The sequence below is a fragment of the Leucoraja erinacea genome, chromosome 16, assembly GCF_028641065.1.
Source record: "Leucoraja erinacea ecotype New England chromosome 16, Leri_hhj_1, whole genome shotgun sequence".
Taxonomy (NCBI): Eukaryota; Metazoa; Chordata; class Chondrichthyes; order Rajiformes; family Rajidae; genus Leucoraja; species Leucoraja erinaceus.
The window spans coordinates 12521325-12541500 of NC_073392.1; the positions used below are offsets into that span (position 1 = coordinate 12521325).

Consider the following 20176-nt stretch of genomic DNA (forward strand, 5'->3'; position numbering starts at 1 on the left):
TCCTACCAATTAGGGACACAAACAACTTCTCTAAGTAGGGCACCAGTTCATTCGGTGCTTACAATATGGCCTCCTCTATGAGTGGCACAACAGTGGAGCTGCTGCCTCACAATGTCAGACACTCGAGTTTAATCCTCACTACACCAAGGAGTTAAACTGCCACTTCAAATCTGCATTATTTCACCCTATCAGAGAAATTCATTTCAGAGCAATAGAGCATGGAATCAGGCCATTCAGCCAGGCGTGTCCATGCTTACCAACATAGCATTCTGGTCTAGTCCCATATGCCTGCATTTGGCTGCTATCATTCCAAACCTTTCCCATCCATATGTCTGTGCAAATGTCTTTTGATAGTTGCAATTGTATATACCAGCTTGTTCCAGATAAGGTCTACCTTCTGATTGAATTAGTTGTCCCAGAGGTTCCTCTTAAATCTCTCCCCTCTCATCTTAAGCTAATGCTTAAGAGTGTACTCTTAAAAATTATACTCATGGAGATAGCATAAGATTATAACATTGACAAAATCTGATGTATGCCTCCTTTGTTTTCCAGCGCCTCCACAGTTTTTATTAATCAGGGTTCCATAAGTTTGTCAGCTTTGTCCTTCACCCAAACAGGAACATGTTGGCTCTCTCACTTTTGAAAGCCTTCCATTTGCCATCTATTGCCTTCCAATTCCAAACTTGCCCTTACTCATCTTCTCTGCTAATTAAACAACTTATTTCTCTCCCTATGAGTTCCGATGAAGAGTCTGAGATCGGAAGCATTAAATATTTATCTATCCACAGATGCCACCTGACCTGCTGCATGTTTTTCAGCATTTCAAATCTTCATTGTTTGTTCTCCAGAAAGAGACATCAAATGTGTTCATATTACAGTACTCAAATCACCATGAAAAGATTTGTTTTTCCAATGTACCCTTCTATTTTTATATTACGTTTGGGGGTATTTACAGTGGAGAGTAAAATATTTTTGAGTGATTAGAAAATTGAGGGCTCTAAGAAACAGGCAGATAAGAAGAGATGAGGCCTGGAACGAATCACCCATGGTGTATTGAATGGTTGGACAGGCTTAAGGTTTCTACTCCTACTATTTTCTTATGTTCTTACCAAGTGATTTTGACCACTTACACGCTCAGCTTCAGAAAATTATTCATGTAAACTCATTGTTTTGCAGTTCATTTATGATCCCCAACCTATCTCCAGTTCTTTTTCTTTTTATTCTTAAAAATAATTTTCTCTCCTTTATAACAGCTTCAACTAATCAGTTTATAGAAACAGAGAAACATAGAAAATATTTGCCAGAGCAGGCCATTCGACACTTTGAGTCAGCACCACCATTCAATATGATCATGGCTGATCATCCAGAATCAATACCCTGTTCCTGCTTTCTCCCCATATCCCTGGATTCCATAGCACTTATGTCCGTTACGTCCTTCAGAACTTAAGTACCAGGGCAAGTGTTTTGTGATATCAGCACATTTTGTTATCCTTTTCCCCAAATACAAATTAGCTCCACATAATGTAAACAAAAGTAAAGGAGATCAACTCAAAGTTAACTCTTCTAATGTTTGCTCAAATCAACGAACGTCCATTAAACCTAACCCTTTTCTTTTGTATGCCAAATCACATATCTGTGCTGATATATTTTCTCTGATACTATTTGATGGTACAGGGAAATCAAACCGTAATTCCCTGTAGCCTCACTTCTTTATCTGGACGGTGTTTTGCCGACCTGTTCAGCTTATCTTGCTTGTCGACAATATACATTTCGGAAGACTGTGTGTAAAGGCAAGATTGGATTTCATTTCCCTGTTTACCAAGGTGGATTGGGAGTATCAAAGGCCTGCAACATTTTTAATGTGATCATCCAACTTCACAGAAGAATGGATTACTGAAGGCAGATACTCAAACAAAGGACAGTTTAGTTACTACAGAGGGCCAGAAATGGGAACATCTTGCTCTGTTCAATTTTAGTGCTGACACAATGACTGCAATAACGATACTTTATTTTCGAAACATTTTAGAACTTGGTGACAAATATTTAAAAATAAATTGATCAGACAGATTTGACTTCACTATCTATTATACAATTATAGCATGCTCTTCATAAAATTAATATTATGTTAGTATTGTAAACTATTATAGACAACCTCTGTCAGAAAGTCAAGCTGCCTTAATGAAATGAGTGCCATTTTTCATTAAAGCAGAGTCCAGGAAACCCATCCAGTCACTACTGTCATTAAAGCAATAAATATTGTATTGTATTGTATTGTATTATATGCATTCAACAATATCCAGACTTGCTTGCAAGAATTTGATGAAATTATTGCCATTGGTAAACAATATGCAATATTAGAGTTTTTTTAATGGTTTCCTTGAATCATGTCTACTGGCCCGACGGAACCTCATAACAATAAACACATGTGTAAATCATTTCATTAAATCGATACCTTTCACCATCAATGTTCCTGTGCTGTTGGATGACCCAAAGTAATTCCGAGCAATGCAAGCGTAGTGTCCGCCATCTTTCTTTGTCACGTTAGCTATTCTGAGACTACCATCCTCCAGGATAATTCTTCTAAAAGGGAAGAAAATGTCATCAGTAATTTTCCAATCACACAAAACTAATGATTAAATAATTAGTATGTTTATCTTGTATTCAGAGCACAGTATTATTCATTATTACTGGTCGATAAGTCAAATCAACCCAAATACAAGAAGCTTTCAGATCACATATCAACCATTTCTATTTGTATGAGCTCATTATTACCACAGTTCCTCTAACTTCAAAGTTATTATAGTGACCCATGTGGATTTGATGCACTGAGGTGTTCTGGCAACTTCAAGAAGACCAGTATTTGAATTGAGCCATTTGTTCAATTTGCAGGTCTTCTTATTGTGTCCACATCAGAAGATTAGAAATTGTTCAGCCAGAACTGAACACACTTCTTGGCATCTGCATACAATGACATCTTGCGCTTCTTGTGTGTAGTGGTGGAAAGATTGGAGGAAACAGGACATAAACGCTCTTTCCTTGACCCCAATTTACAGGTTAACTGAGTTCACTGAGCAGAACACAACTGAGTAAGGAAGGAACATTAATGCTGTTCTTCCAATCGTTCTCCACCCCACCACAAAATGTAAAGCAAAGTCTCTCCTGAGATTACACTCTCCTTTCTTAGTCCTGATGCAGGGTCTCATCCCGAAACGCTGACAATTCCAATCCCCCCACATTTCCTGCTTGACCTACTTCGTTTCTCCTGTGGTTTGTATTTTTTTTTAAGCTAAAGCAAATAGATTAAAAAAATTACTTTCTTATCTGCAGACCTAGAATTGGAGTTCCACAAGTGTGACTTGAACAGAATCCAAGTGGTGACGACCCAGTGTAACATTGCAGAAGCCCAGCATTTTTTGGCCTTGCTGTTGGACTCCATGGGGAATAGAGCACTGAAGACAAATGACAGCCACCAAAAATCCATCAGTCAACCCACAGCACCTATGCCTAAGTCTCAGGTTGACTTTACTCTGAATGGGTAACTTTGGTGGTTCATAGGTTCAAGGAAAAAAAATTAGGCCATTCGGCCCATCAAGTCTACTCCACCATTCAATCATGGCTGATCTATCTTTCCCTCTCAACCCCATTCGCCTGCCTTCTCCCCATAACCCTTGCCACCCTTACTAATCAAGAAACTGTCAATCTCCGCCTTAAAAATAATCATTAATGGCCTCCATAGTTATATGTAGCAATGAATTTCATAGCTTCACCACCCACTGACTGAAGACATTCCTCTTCATCTCCTTCCTTAAAGGTACGTCCTTTTATTCTGAGGCTATAGCCTCTGGTCCTCGACTTTCCTACTAATGGAAACATTCTCTCCACATTCAAAACAGTCAGGGCAAATTCACCAGGTACTGCTGCATAATTTAGATCCAATAGGAGTAAAATTAGTTTGGTTGAGTCAGAGAAGATTGCATGAGTAAGGAAGGTTTATACGTTAAGCATGAATATCACATAAAAAGTTGAAGTTCACATCAGTTATATTGATTATTGAAAACTGCATTTTGCCATCTTGTGATCAGGTTATCACTGACAGCGATCCTTAGATTCTTGCATGTTCTTTCAACAAAATTTGCAGTTTGATTTCCACAATTATAATGCTGGTGCTGATAGCACCATTATTATTATTAGTATATAAGGTTTGTCTACCTTTGATTTTTCCAGCATCTGCAGTTCTTTCTTAAACATATATAAGGTTAATAGTTTCTTAGCTCCGGTCCAACATCAGGCTTGTTAATTATGGGAACACAAGAGAGACTGCAGATGCCAGAACCTTGATCAAGAATTAACTGCTGCAGGAAGTCATCAGGCTGAGCAACATCCATGGAGTAGAAAGGACAGATGATGTTTCAAGTAGGCACCACATGGAGAGGATCTTGCACCTGAACAAGGGTCCTGACCCAAAATGTAATCTGTCCATTTCCCTCCACCAGTGCTGCCTGGCCTGCTGATTTATTCCAGCAGTTTTGTTCTTGCTAATTATGGCCCTATTCCTTTATATTCTGCAAGGCAAGTGCAAGTTAAATACTGCCTTTAGCAAAACCTGTGGATTTCAGGATTATTTCCTCTTCACATCTTTTTCCACTCCGAGCATCATTATTCATGATTCTATTCTTATATTCTACATACAGCCACATTCATTTTATTTATATTTTCTCTGGATTATCATTGTAATTACCATTCTTGTCACATCCCCAAACTCCTCAAAACCTGATTCCCAAGTTCAAGTTATCAGACGTGACAGTGAAGGGAACACAGCATTGATCGGACCAGTTGCCAATGAAAAAGGCCTTGCATTAACTGTGATTGACTCTGGCCCCCGAGGCTTGTGCAAGTTGATTGTAGATGATGACCAATCTGTAGAAGACAGTAATGACTCCTATTCACAACTTTGACGAGTGTCTCTGATGCGTGGTCGTGCCTCTCATGCCCATTTCCTTCCTATGGATTCAGCCAAAGACTCAAAAAACACACACCAACAAGCCAGAGTCCTGGTGCCAGATTTGTTCAGGAAGCTTTCAGTTTCCCACTCCATAGTTTGGAATGCACCACTAATGTTGTAGTGGAACAGTTGTATCCACTTCTGGATTCCCTCCCCAAAGCACATTTTGGAGAGAGCTATGCGATGTTCTGCCTTGTGTCTTTTTCTGATCTGGTCAGTATCCACGCATCCGTCCCTCAGTTGGGCGACAGAATCTCTGTGCAACATAAATCTGATGTTATGATGCAGGTCTGGCCTGGATTGCCCAGTTACAGCTTTGTCTCACAGCAAGCCAATGCAGAATTTGGTAGACGATTGGACCCAGTTAGAGCCTTCACCTTTAGCTACCACATAACTCTGTTTTTCCAAATATTTTCTCCTTGATATTTGGGATTATATTTATAGTAATTATGCAGAACTTCTTCAAAGAAATCTATTGACCAAATCTACCCCCATCCCCCCCCCAATATATTTGCAAATACTGTCTGCATAGATTTGCCTATCCCAACCAAGTGCAATAATATATTTTCCGAATTTTACATTTTAAGTCAAAATGCTATTACGTAAAATGTTATTGATGAAAATTCTTCTCCTTATCCATCATGTATATGCTTTTTGTGTTACAACATAATCCAACATTTTATAGACATCTCTGGCTTCTGATTTAGTGCACCAATGTGCAATTTATGTTCCATCAGAAATGGATCAGATTGCCTCCCTGATTGCATTGCAGTTGGATATATCAATTGATTCATATTCTATAAGATTAGGGCACATAGCTAGTTGTGAGCTGCAGGCATCAGCAACCATTTTATCCCCAATTTCCAATGTTATTCCTTTGCAAAAAGCAACATAACTAACAATGAATGGATTCAAAGTCAACTTTTCGCTTTGCTCCTGTCAGTTTCTTCAATTCTGCTCATACTAAGCGACCTATGACTGGCAATCCAGCTATATTTGATGACTGAGATCAACAGAGTAGAAACATCTTATGCACATTAATCTCTCATCTATCTGATCAAAGTTTGTGCTACCCTTTATAGAGGAAGTAACCCGAGATTTGCTCCCTACCCTTAATTGCATGTCACTCCTGCAGCAGTGAGGCTAAGTATGAAGCCAAAGCCTTTTACATGGCAAACACAGGGTAGCATTTTCTTAGCAAAGATCGCAAAAAGTACAATGTGTAGCATAATAGGGTCATTTTTAACAGCTGTATATTCCATACCAAAATACGTGTGCATTAAGTAGCCCGTGGAAATCCAAGAGCCATCTTTCAAGGCAACGGACTCAAATGTAAAATTATAAAGCAGTTATGTCAAGATTATTAGATAATTGACAATCAACAATATTCTACAATTGGTTAAGCTATTATTTAATCTTTAACTCTTGTTGAACAGAGAAGAGGATTCAATCCAACTGTGTCCACATAGTTTGATACATTGAATGTTTGAAGCAATGGCCAAGAAAGCACACCAAAGCCTCTACTTCCTTAGAAAGTTTAAGAAGTTTGGCGTGTCCCCAACAACCCTCACCAGCCTCTACAGCATTTTATCGGGATGCATCGCCGCGTGGTTTGAGAACAGCCCATCCAAGACCATAAGAAACTACAGAGAGCACTTCATGCTATTTCAGGAAGGCCACCGGCATAATCAAGAACCAGTCTCACCCTAGTCACTCCCTCTTCTATCCCATCCGGCATGAGTTACAGAAGTTTGAAAACCTCCTGATCCAGGGATAATTTCTTCCCAGCTGTTATCAGGTAACTGAACCAACATCTCACAGCTCGAGTGCAGTCCCGACCTCCCATCTACCTCATTGGAGACCTTTGAACTATCTTTAATCAGACTTTATTGGGCTTCATGCACTAAACATTCAAGGCCTTTATTCTATATGTGGACAGATGGATTGTAATTACATATAGTCTTTTCGCTGACTGGATAGCATGCAACAAAAACGCTTTTTATTGTACCTTTTTACTGTACACGTGACAATAATAAACCAAACCAAACCATGAACTCAGAAGACAGTTAAAAGTATTTTGACTCTTAATGAGAGCAAAATCAGTTGTGTGGGTTTGGAGTATCCTCGACGTATACTTGGACTCTGACTCTATTATCTCCTCTCCCAACCTCAACCACCTAACTCCAATGAGAGTCATGTTACCTTGAGTCATGTTTTCATGTTAAAGATACAACATATGTGCAATATGTGCAGCTTTAAATGTTTGAGTCCTTTTTTGATCGCACAGAAATCAAATCTATGTCAATGAAAATCCAAAAAACTACAGATGCTGGAAATCTAAAAGAAAAACAGAAAATGCTGGAAGTATACAGTGTCAGGCTACATCTGTGGGAAGAAAACTAGTTAATGCTTAAGGTTGAAGACCCTTCTCCCATGATGTCAAAGGATCTTCAAAGTGAAACATTTACTACATTCCCCAAATTCACGTTATTGATAAAACAAAAGTGCAAAAATGCTTCATATAGAAAGTGTAGGAGATTTAATTAGAAAAATCTCCATTTCCTTTCCATTTTCAACTTCTCTCTTTGTTACTGACAGATGTTGAGTTTAACTGTCTGAATGAAGAAATGAAAAACCCAATCAGTATCTCCTCGGGATCAATTCAGAATAAACGAGCTGTACTGAACATTAACCCGTCTTATCTCCTCACAGATGCTTACTATGGATTTCCATTTGACATTTCCAGTCTTGCGTGTTTTATGGCAGCAGTTAAATTTAGAATTATTCAGCAAACAGTCAGGATGAAAAGCAAAGAATACAAGCTTCTAAATAGTATCTCATTGCATCCTTGAGACACGGCATAGTGCTCCTCAATGTGTGAATTACTATTAAAGTGTGGTTGCTGATGTCATGCTGACAAATGCAACCATCCTTTATGTGAAGCAAGGTCCATCAAACTGCAAATGAGATGAAAGACCAGTTAATCTATTTTTGATAGTGCTGGTTGAACATTATCACAAATCATGGACCCCTGCAATTCAGGAATCATAGGGGTTGTAAACCAACTCGGTTTCCAGTGGAGTGTTAAATGGAGGTATCAGATTAGTACATTAAGCCATTTTGTTTTGTGGCACAATATACGTTCACATAAAATGCTGGAGTAACTCAGCAGGACAGGCAGCATCTCTGGAGAGAAGGAAGACCTATTCCTTTTCTCCAGAGATGCTGCCTGTCCTGCTGAGTTACTCCAGCATTTTGTGTCCATCTTCTGTTTAAACCAGCATCTACAGTTCCTTCCTACATATACCTTCACATAATACGAGTTAATTGAACTATATCAGCATTACTCTGTGCTGTACCTCAATAGAAATAGACATTTGCCTCTCCAGAGGGGACGACTTCCTTCGTTGTCTTCTCAATTTTATGCTATAAATTTGGCTAAAAAACACAAAAGCCCTGCAGACTCGGGTGTTTACACAATGTTCTCTGACTCTGAAGATCTAATAGACAAACATTAAATCCCTGTGGGAGATCATTCACTTTCTCCACCCACTCAAACAGACCATGTTTTCGAAATTAGTTTCCTGTTGCACTAGTGGAGTACAAGTGTAAAATTATGTTTAATGCAGGGGACAGGTCAGTTGAGGGCTCTCCCACAACTAACCAAATAAGACAGAGAGCTAAAATTGTTTTAAGGGAAAAAATTGGCTTCCACACCCTTGTATGAACTACCTATTTATGCACAGATCACAGCTAATTAATGATAATGATCACGCTGTAATTAACGTAATTACAACTCCACCATTTCAAATAGCTTGTTCATGGATGTCTCCACTTTCAATAATATAATTACAACAGGAGTAATTTTCAAGTCAATGGACAATAAAATTGGGAGGGGTAATAAAAACAGATGCCTCTTTCCCACCCAATTGGTGAGATTAAAATGATTCATTTAAGTGACCTTTGGATTCAATTAAAAAGTCTGGAGAGTGTGAGCGGTTGTAAATAACCATATAGAGTGCTCTATTGATTTATCAAGCTCATAGCATGTGCTGTGTTTCAGTCATTAGTGTTTTTGTCTTGAGTCCTAAGACTTTGGGTTCAAGTACCAGCATAAAAGACGAAAGCACCAAAAATTATGTTGACTCTGGTACAGAAGTGTGCTGTATAATGAGAAGTGCCAACTTTCTGAGAATTGTTCATCTGAGGAGTGTTTTACCTACATTACATGGGCGACCTTATTTTAAAAGTAATTTATTGGTTGTAAAGTACTCTACAACACCCTGAAAGGTGCTCTATACATGCACGTCCTTCTGTCACCTTTCATTAAAGAATGGCATTTGTCCTACTATTTTTCTATGTACTTTTATTTCTGAACCAGTCCAATGCGGTTGGACTCATCCTTTACTCACATTTAAGCAATACAGTGGTCACAAATAATTGATCACTAATTTTTACGTTATGTGTTCCCAAATGAGATGCAAATGAACAACACCATAACCGCATCCTGTATCATGCTAATAAACCAGGAAGTTGCTGTTCCCATGGTGACCTTGGGCTGAATTAATATTACAGCATATTCCTTTTGGTCCAAACCAAACAATGGTGATTATACTTTTCCGCAAGTCCTTACTTAGCAGGGTTAGGAAGTTGGGCATGTCCCCAACACCTCACATCGACTTCTACAGATGTGCCGTAGAAAGCTTTTTATTGGGATGCATCACAGCACGGTTTGGGGACAGCTGCACCCAAGACTGTAAGAAATTGCAGAAAATTGTGGATGCAGCCTAGACCATCACACACACCAACCTCTCTTCCAGTGACTCCATTTACACTTCATGCTGCGTCGGCAAGACCGCCAGCATAATCAAGGACACGCCCCAGCCTGGTCGCTCCCTCTTCTCCCCTCTCACATCAGGCAAGAGGTACAGAAGTTTGAAGATGCATACCTCCACATTCAGGGGCAGCTGTTAGCAGGCAATTGAACCATCCTATCACCAATTAGGGAATGGTCTTGATGTACCATCTACCTCATTGGTGACCTTTGGACAATCTATAATTGGATTTTACTGGAGTTTATCTTACGTTATTCCCTTTATATCTGTACACGGTGGGGGGCTTGATTGTAATCAGTCATTCTTTTCGCTGACTGGATAGCACGCAACAAAAAGCTTTTCACAGTACACGTGACAATAATAAACTAAACTAACAGTCAACCATCATGTAGCTACTGAGGGATTACTGTTAATGCCAGACAAACAGGAACAACAAAATAGGGGGGAAAAAGAGCAGCAGACACAAGAAAGTTTCATTGCACAATATACCATACTTCACGTGATAATTCAAAGACTTCACGTGATAATTTTCATTTTGGAGCATTTTGGCTGTGAAAACGTACACCTAGATTGATCATTAAAATTCATGGAGTCTGAATATAGCTTCTTCAATCCAAAATTAAAGAACTAATCCATATCATCTGAAAATGATCGCACTAACATTTTATAATTGATCAAAAAGCCAAACATGAGAAAAGGTGCCTTCAGGAAAATTGGACTTTTAAATATGGATTGCAATTAAAATGGTCACTCTCCACAGGTGAGTTTTTTGAACGCTACCAGAAACGTATGTAGAGAAGGATACGAGTTTGACGAACAGCAGAGGGAGAGTGGGTGAGGGTTGGTGGTGTGATGTTGTTTTGCAGTTTAGTCATTGCAGTGGATTCTGTAGTTTAATTTTCACTTATTTTTAGTAAAAGGGTCAGGAACCCAGGTTTCTTGCAAGTGGATAGGTGCACACAATTCTCAGGTGATTTTAAGCAATCTGCTTTTGTTAGCTGGAGTGACAATATAAAATCAATGATTCATACCATGCCTGTAATAATAATCCTGAATGCTGCTCGAGCAGCTAACAAGCTGTGTAAACAGAATAAATAACAAGATCTGTGAAGAGCAGAAAGCTTACGATGAAATGGTGAAGCTCACCTCCTACAAAGCTTAACTATCGCAATGAGCTGTGAAGCACAAGAATGGATCTTTTTTTAAGTGTAGGTTGCGTTGCCCTTGCCGAAAGCGTATGCATGACACATAAAAACATTAACACAATGTAAAGAAGAAGCCACTGCAAGTGAATGTAGCGGTTTTATACCAACAATAACCCAAGTACAGTGACAGTTCTCGAACGATAATCTGCTGAATGAACTTTAGTGAGTGAGATCACACTGTCTTAACCCAGGCATTCTCATTTGTAAAGGCAAACTCACAGTGAAGATAAATTCACCTAAAGAAACAAGGGAATTGTGGAGGCTCGGTCCCTGATTGTTGCATGTTACAAACTGAGATGAAATCCATTTCTGCCCTACCCCGTGTTAAAGATTATGGGCTGTTTAGAGGGGGCGGTATAAACGCGGTTTACTAGGCTGTTATAGGAAATTCAACTGTGAATTGTTAATGGAGCAAGCTGAAAGACCCCGTCGCAAAAGGTATTATGGTCTACTATGGCTCGTAATTCTTAGTGCTTAAAAAATCACTCCTCATCCGCAACCCTTTATCTCATTTATAAACCAACAATTAAGAGGCAATGTACCTTTCTTTCCACACTTGAAATATACTGTTCTTCCATTGTTTTATCAATAGTAATATAAACTAAAATATAGCGAGTGGGTTTTGGGCATGGTTAAACATGATTTATTTTTTAATAATTCAATAGCCCAATTCCAGCGCAGTGTGAAGATGTTGATATTAATGCGCGTTCATCCATAGGAACCCACTAGAAACGGAAATTGGCCCTTCGGCCCAAATTGCTACCAAGACTCTCCATCTATATGCAGAAAGGAACTACAGATGCTGGTTTAAAGTGAAGATAGACACAAAATGCTGGAGTAATTCAGCAGGACAAGCAGCATCTCTGGAGAGAAGGAATGGATGATTGGGTTTCAGGTCGAAACCCTAATTTCAGGTCATCCAAGTAAGATTATTGCTCATTTGTTTCAGAATGCATTCAATCTGTGATAACGGGCAATTCAGTTCTCTTAATTTTTAAGAAGGTTATGGGCTTTTGACTGTCCACGATCACAGCTTTGTAATTTTATGTCTATTAGAAAATACCAATGGGGAAAAGAGGCCCTTCCGCCCAAATGGCCATAACATCAGCCATTACATACGAAAGTGAATTAGGTCCCAAATTGCCAGCATGTTATGCCAGATGGGATAAATGTGGCCCTTGTTTTTTAAATCTCAAAATTTTTAACATTGTCCACAATAGAAACTAAAACTGAGATGAATTATTTTTGGATAATAATAGTAGAAGATATCAGAATTATAAATAAAGATAGGAAATTAACTGTGATTTTGTTTATGGGTTTAATAAGGGCCGAATTGTCTACTTAAATTTTGCTTTACCACCACAACCATCCCCTTTTAACTGTTAAAATATCCCTTAGGAATATGATGGACATAGCACGCCTTGCTGAAATGAGACTGTTCTTCCAATAGTTTTATCAATAGGATTAAACTAAAATTAACGTGATGGGTTTGAATTGCATGGTTAAACATGATTTATGTTTTAATAATTCAATAGCCCTAATTATAATCCGTAAAGATGTTGATATTTGTTATATTACATGCTAGTCAAACATCAACGAAACTGGCCCTTCGGAAACATTGCCCTTTTAAGGGACTCTCTCATCTATATGCAGGAACTTCTCACAGATGCTGGTTTTTGAAGATAGACACAAAATGCTTCACGACAAGCAGCATCTTGGAGACCAAGGAATTTTCCACGTTTCAGGTCCCCTACTTCAGCTTGTTTTCTTTGCTCGTTTCATCTTGCTTACATTTGGCTGTGCTCAAAAAGTTTCCTTTTAAGATCGTTTTTTCATAGAATGCTGTTATTTAGTCTATTATAGTCATACCGTGTAAAAACCGGCCCTTCCGCCTGTACATTTCCACTGTATTAACCTAATAAAAGCCACACGAGTCCCACTTGCCAACAAAAAAAAAGTTAGATGTGGCCCTTGTGGCTAAAGGGATCAGGGGGTATGGAGAGAAGGCAGGTACAGGTTACTGAGTTGGATTACAGGGGTACGGTGGAGTCTGTACTCACGTACTGCATAAATACGTGGTACTCCACCTGCAACTGCTCGGACAGGAAGGCTCTGCAGAGGGTAGTGAAGGGAGCAGAGAGGATCATTGGCGTCTCCCTACCCTCCGTACAAGAACTGTTCCAGAGCCGCTGTCTGAAAATAGCTCAGAGAATTGCTAAGGACAAACTGCGCCCCCTCCACATACACCTGGATCTCTTGTCATCAGGCAAGGGATATCGCAGCATCAAAGCCCGGACTACAAGACTGCTAAACAGCTTCCTACCACAGGCTGTGAGGCTGCTAAACAGTCACTCTGTACTCGCAGTCACCTGATTCTGCGGCTTGGCACGGACACTTTAATAACTGGCACTGGCCACTCAAATCAGCTGCCCCGGACATTTTTATGATTGGTTTTACTGTATTTTAACGTTGTTGTTTTACCTGCTTTTAACTATTTATACTGTTCCATCAGGGACTGGATTGTTTTTAGTGTTATTATGTGTGAAATGTTTTAAATTTCATGTGCGATGCTCTGGGAATTCCCTGGGAAACGTCTTTTCATTTTGCACTGTACAAATGTTGCTTGCAAGATGACAATAAAGGTTGATTGAATGATTGATTGATATTGAATGGCGGTGCAGGCTTGAAGGGCTGAATGGCCTACTCCTACACCTATTTTCTATGTTTATGTCCCTCCAACCTGTCCGATCCATGTTCCTGTCAAACTGCTTCTTAAATGTTGGGATAGTCCCTGCTACAACAATCTCTTCTGGCAGCTTGTTCCTTTGTGTGAATCTTCAAAAACATATCGAAAGAACTCCAAGCAGCACATGTGGCGAGAGAGGTTTACATGAGGGAGGGTTGGTACCATGGCAGGAATTAGAAACCTGGATTGCCTTATAGGTGATTTAACATAGTCGTTCAAAATGATTAAGCACATTTGTCAGGGTGGATAAATCATCTCCTGAGGCATGCCAGAACAAAAAGGTTGTTCTCCAAAATTAGATCCAAGTCATTTAGAAGTGAGATCACTTGCCTTACCCTCAAAAGAACAGGTTCCTCGGCCAATTGGCAAGATTTTGTAAATTTAGAATATTGATGGGTTTGGAGCACATGCAAGTCAAAGAGGCAATGCTCAGAATGTGTGAGTGACTGAGTTCTTATCCTGATCTTCATTGCCACTGGCGTACATCGGATGAAGGCCTTTACATGCAATTGATCAACGGCTCAGCTAAAATATAGTTTTGCTGTTGCTCCCCAGGTCCTGACGAAAGGTCAGTGGGCTGACGCAGTAACACTCACTCTCCTCAAATGGTGCCTGATTTGCTGAATATCTCCAGTATTTTTAATTTGGATTCCCACCAACTGCAGTTCCTTTGTTTTTCAAGTCTAAGCCTTTTGCTGGCAATGTATTCTGTGCTGCCAAGGGTTTGTTTCACTCAGGGAGTTGTCCCCTATGTTTTCTGTGCTTAATCAGTGCCTTCGCACGTGGCTTCTGCTGCACAGAGATACTCAGAAATGGCTGATAAAATGATGTGATACACAATAAAAATGACTCACCAGGATTCACTTCTAACTGCACTGTGGTGATACTTTGAAAAGCTGCCATTGCACACGTTTGCCAGGCGTGTCAGTATCATTTTAATTTATGTTCCTTCTGCACTCTCCTGCTCCAGATTTTAGGAATTATCTTTAACAAGGTTGAATGAGTAAAAAGATGTTTAGGTTTGAACCGAGTGCTTTTTTGAATATGAATATAAACGGAAGCGCAAGCATAAAACAGGAGGGTAGATCAGTTACACTTTGTAATCAATTTTATACAATCTAAAACTAGAAAATAGCTTTTAAAAATTTGCTGAAAATTATCTTAATAAATTGTTTATTTTCCAAACTTTGACAATTCCTCACAACGGAATACTCCTCCTTAATACTGGTTTGGGTCTGTCTGAATGTTGAATGTTGCCAAGTTGTTTATAGGTACAGTCAGTGTTATTTTCTGTCTTAATTTTCATCTCTAATCCAATGCAAGGGTCCTAACATTTGAGAAATTCAAACCCATTACTGTGCAAAGTGATTTTAAAACAGTGGACACGAGTGAAAATGATTAATACATTAAGATACAGCTGCTTTTTCAAAATGTTGTGGTGGATCAAGATTTAAGAAATGATTTCTTGAATGCAGGAACATGGAAGTTGTAAGCTCACTGACTCCAGATACAGAAGACCAAATGCAGTGATGCACAGTTGACAGAAATCAGAAGTGAATATTGTAAAATGTTATCCAAGGAGACTGCAGAAATCTTCAGAAGAAGCAAAGCCTTGGAGGGTTATGATGTGTTGCAAGACTATTTAGATAGAGAACTCCTGGAGATTGCGTAGACTGCTGAGGGAGAATGCTTTTGCTGGGGTACTCACACAATGAGTAAGACAAGTGGGATGTCGGGAATGTGAGACACTTTAACAGGTTGCAGTCAACAACACTTGAGTAAATGAAATTCATGTATTCTTCAGAAACAAGGTCACCCAAACGAGAACAGTTAATTCCACACAGAGGTGCGCTGGCTTTCGCGTGGTAAAGTTCTCAATCGCGTGATTGAACTTCCAGAGGAAATAGCGCTGTTCTTGGAGCGAGGGTGTACTGAAAAGGAGAATCATCATCATGTTAAGATGCTAGACGAACTGTATGTGATGAAAGTTGCTTACTTGGCTGACTTCTTCACCGACGTGAGTTCCTTGAACCTGTCACTTCAAGGAAACCTCCCAATGCCACACACGGCTCGTGACAAAGCAGCAGCCATTTACCTTTACCAGAGAAGAGTCCAGGACGGTGACACGACTATCTGCCCTGAGATGATGACTCTCCTGGATGCTATGCCAGATGCTGAATGCCACTTCCACGAGGGGATCTCAACCCACCTTTTGGCAATTAGTGAAGCCATCGAACGTTACTTCCCCGGACTGGATGATCATTCTCACGATGAGTGGATCGTCTGACACTTTTCCGTTGAGGATGGTGCCATCAGCAAAACTGACGTGGCTGCGAAGGTTCATGAACATGAATTCATGAATATGTGCAGCTCAAGAGTGACTTCATGGAACAAGAGCTCACCACGTTTTGGCTGAAAGTGAAGAACTGTCCTGTTCTTTCGAAGAGGACCCTGACCCTATTGGTAGTCCCCCTCATCCTATCACTGTGAGGCTGAATTTTCAACCATGGTAACTCTGAAAATGAAGGCACGCAATAGGCTTGTGATTGACGCTGACATGAGGTGCTGCCTGTCGAGCATTCATCCTCGTTTTGCTCGCCTGATAGCTGCGAAGCGATTTCAACCATCCCATTGACTGAGTATTAATAGACATGTTTTAATAAATTGTTTTTTTTTTCAATTTTTGTTTCGGGGGTCACGGTACTGACCGGTACTGACCAAGAATGTCTGATGGGGTCAAGGGGCCACAAAGGTTAAGAACCACTGGTGTAATGGCAAAGAAAAAGCAGCCCTGTCAGCAAGGGAGAATACAGAGTAGGTGGTGGGAGTGGCCCCTGTGTGTTTGGCCACCAAACTGCTCTCGATAAAGTGACCCAGTGTTCTCCTGCACCGAGAAGCCCCAGGTCACTGATTGATTATGGTTGTGCCGGAAGGAACTGCAGATGCTGGTTTAAACCTAAGATGGACACAAAAAGCTGGAGTATCTCAGCGGGACAGGCAGCATTTCTGGAGAGAAGGAATGTGTGACGTTTCGGGTCGAGACCCTTCTTCAACTGGCCTGAAGAAGAGCCTCGACCCGAAATGTCACCCAATCCTTCTCTGCAGAGATGCTACAGGTCCCGCTGAGTTACACCAACTTTTTGTGTCAATGAATGATTAAGGTTGATCAGTCTGACAGACAGCGCAGCATGTTGTTCTGAGATGTATGAAACAGAGTTGACCCTAACACTGTGAGAACACGCAGATAGTTGTGCATATAAAATGTACTTCATACACTGAGCTTTGCAGACGAACTGAGTGAAACATGAGGATCATACTTGGGACATTTTTATTCCTATCATTTTGCGTTTTGTTCCATTGTGCTTAACAAATGAAAGTTACATGTTGCATCCTCATACATTGATTTATTTTGGTAATGGAGAAATGTCTACTGCATGTGTGAAAATGGCAAGAATTGCACAATTGATACACGACAGGCATTGAACACTCCGAGGTGCCTCGGACAGTTTCTGGATCATATTGCAATTATGATCAAATGTGTACATGTGGCTTGTATGCATGACAAATGCATAACATTCATTAGCATAAGAATCTTGAGGGATATATGTCCAGCCAGTTCCAACATGGTTATGAACTACAAAGCATGCAATGGAAGAGTTTTCTTTGATCCATGGGTTTAAACCAGAGGGCATGGTTTTGGGACGCGATAAATTAACCAGCATTGGCAGAATCCCTCACAGGATCTTTCTCAATTAAGATAAAAATGTGGATGTACACTCAGATCCAGCAAGCTGTGTAATTTAAGTGAAATACAGCTGGGCTGCTACATTTCCAAGGACAAACCTGGTTAAATAATGGGTAGAAAACTTTCCACAATATACTGCGCTGCCTAAGGCAGATAAACCAGAAGAGACAAAAGTAAAGATGCTATTATAGGCAATGATTGCAAAGAATTATATTGTACCATAAAGTCTGCAAATGAAATCCTGAAGAATTCATTAGATGAATGACAATCAGAGTGCAACCTGCCTAGAAATGAAACAGTGGAATGTCACCACTTTTTTATTTCTGGCGAATCCTTTGATACATTCTTATTGGAGCTAAGCCTTTTAGTAGATAAATGCAATTTTGCAAGTTGCATAAGGGCTCTCTCATCAGTGGTAGGATTTGAGAATAAAGGCAAGGCTATACAGATTCTCGTCAGGTTGAAATAGGTTTTTCAATTCTCGGGAATAAAAACCTATCACATGAACAGATCACATGTTGGAAGTGTGGCCATGAATCGAGTTCTCACAGGGCAAAAGATGCCTATACAGATGAGTTGTCTCAGAGGAATAGATAGTAAGAAAAAACATTTAAAATTACATCTAGCCCTTCTTAATAACAAAGGATACATTTTGTCAAAACCTATCTCTGATTTACAGTTATATTCCTTTAAAATATGTTACTGCAGACAAGGTTTTAATGCTAATGACAGTAAAATAGGACACTGCTGCTGGAGTATTTCATACATTTTTGGTTGCTCCATTGCAAGAAAGATAAGGAGGCATGTCTCCAGGTAGGATTTACAAAATGGGCATAAATGTGTTAAATGGAATTCTTCCTCGGTTTAATGAGGTAAAATTAGAATGCTATGAATAACAAGTGAAGAAAACATAAATGAAGATGACATAAATGTTGATCCTATACAATAAATGTTATTACCAAGAACCATTGCTAAAGTAACATAGCTTATAGTCCTTTTCACCTAAAATCAAGAGTCCAAGGCACAAGGGAAGAAACACAGAGTAAAAATGTCACACATTATGTGTGTGCTTTATAGGAACTGAACTAAATTGCACTGTGCCTGAATGCATTACAAGATAATAACATTGCTCTCCAAAGGTTCCTCAGATGATAAGCTGCTTTTAATGTACTAAATGTGTGGCGATTTCATCTGCTTAGCAAAGCATACTTCAATAAAATATTGCTGCTTCAAAATGTTGTTAGTGCAATGTTACATGAAGAAAATACGTTTTAGTGTTATTTTAATACTCATCAGTGGCTGCAAAAATAATTTCGCGATCAGCATACGACAATCCATGAGACAGTCTATTAATTTGTGTCATGTCTTTAAAGTCTCCTAATTGCACTGGGAGACAAATGTCATCCAATTTTGAGTACAGAAAGAAGTACAGCATAGAAACAGGCTCTTCGGCCACAATGGTTGCACCGAACATGATGTCATAATAAACAAATTTTATCTGCCACATATGATCCATATCCCACCATTCCCTGGATATCCACGTATCAATCTGCAAGCCTCTTAAATGCCACCGTCAAATCTGCCTCAACCACCACCCCTGGTAGCAAATATTTGGCACCAACCCACCCTCTGTGTAAAAACCTGCTCCATACATCTCTTTTAAACATTAGCCCTTTCACCTTAAAGCTATGCCCTCTAGTCTTTAATATTTTCACTGGGGAAAAAAAGGTTCTGACTGTCTATCCTATCTATGGCTCTCATAATTTAATATACGTCTATCAGGTCTCCCATCAATCTCAGGTGTTTCACATTAAACAATCCAAATCTGACCAACCTCTCCTGATACCCACTAATTCAGACATAATTCTGGTAAATCTCTTCTGCACCTTCTCCGAAGCCGCTTTCTATATATATATATATATATCTGATATCTTTCCTGTAATGGAGCAATCAGAAGGGCATGAAAAACTCCAAACGCAGCCAACCAAAGTCCTATGAAGTTGCATCATGACTTCCTGACTCTTATACTCAGTGCTCAGACCAATGTAGGTAAGCATACCATATGCCTTCTTAAACACTCTATACATTAGTGTTGCCATTTTCAGGGAACTATAGACTGGGACCACAAGATCTCTCTGTACATTAATGCTGTGAAGCGTCTTGCCTTTAATTGTACATTTTTATCCCTTAGATTTGATGGAAGATTTCATTTTGCTCTTTCTGTTCACTCAGATGAAGAAATGCTAGTTTAAGATACCCATTGTCAGCATCCAGAATAGCATCAAGCCTGGAATAGGATGCAGCAAGACTACTCATTTGCTGTATCCCTATAATGGCACAATGGCAATTCATGCATGGACATGCCACATACAAGTGAGAATGTCAGAGTGTGGTTAACTTTAGGAAATACACAAAATGCTGGAGTAACCCAGCAGGTCAGGCTGCATCTCTGGAGAACATGAACAGGTGACGTTTTGGGTCCGACCAAAACATCACCTATCCATGTCCTCCATATTCTCCAGAGCTGCTCCTGACCCACTGTTACTTTAGCATTTTGTGACTTTCCTTGGTAAACTAGCATCTGCGTTTCTTTATTTCTACATTGTGGCTAATTTTAAAGGGCGTGTCCCACTTGGCGATTTT

General features: G+C 39.6%; 1 protein-coding gene across 2 annotated transcripts in view; it reads right to left on the minus strand.

The window, feature by feature from the left end:
* The window catches only part of LOC129704532 (contactin-4-like), a 796241-nt gene that overhangs the window by 261496 nt on the left and 514569 nt on the right, over window positions 1-20176 (minus strand). For both annotated transcript variants that reach the window (XM_055647705.1, XM_055647704.1), the window contains one exon: window positions 2453-2580. In XM_055647705.1, the coding sequence (XP_055503680.1) occupies window positions 2453-2580 (128 nt within the window). The remainder of the gene's footprint in view (window positions 1-2452; window positions 2581-20176) is intronic.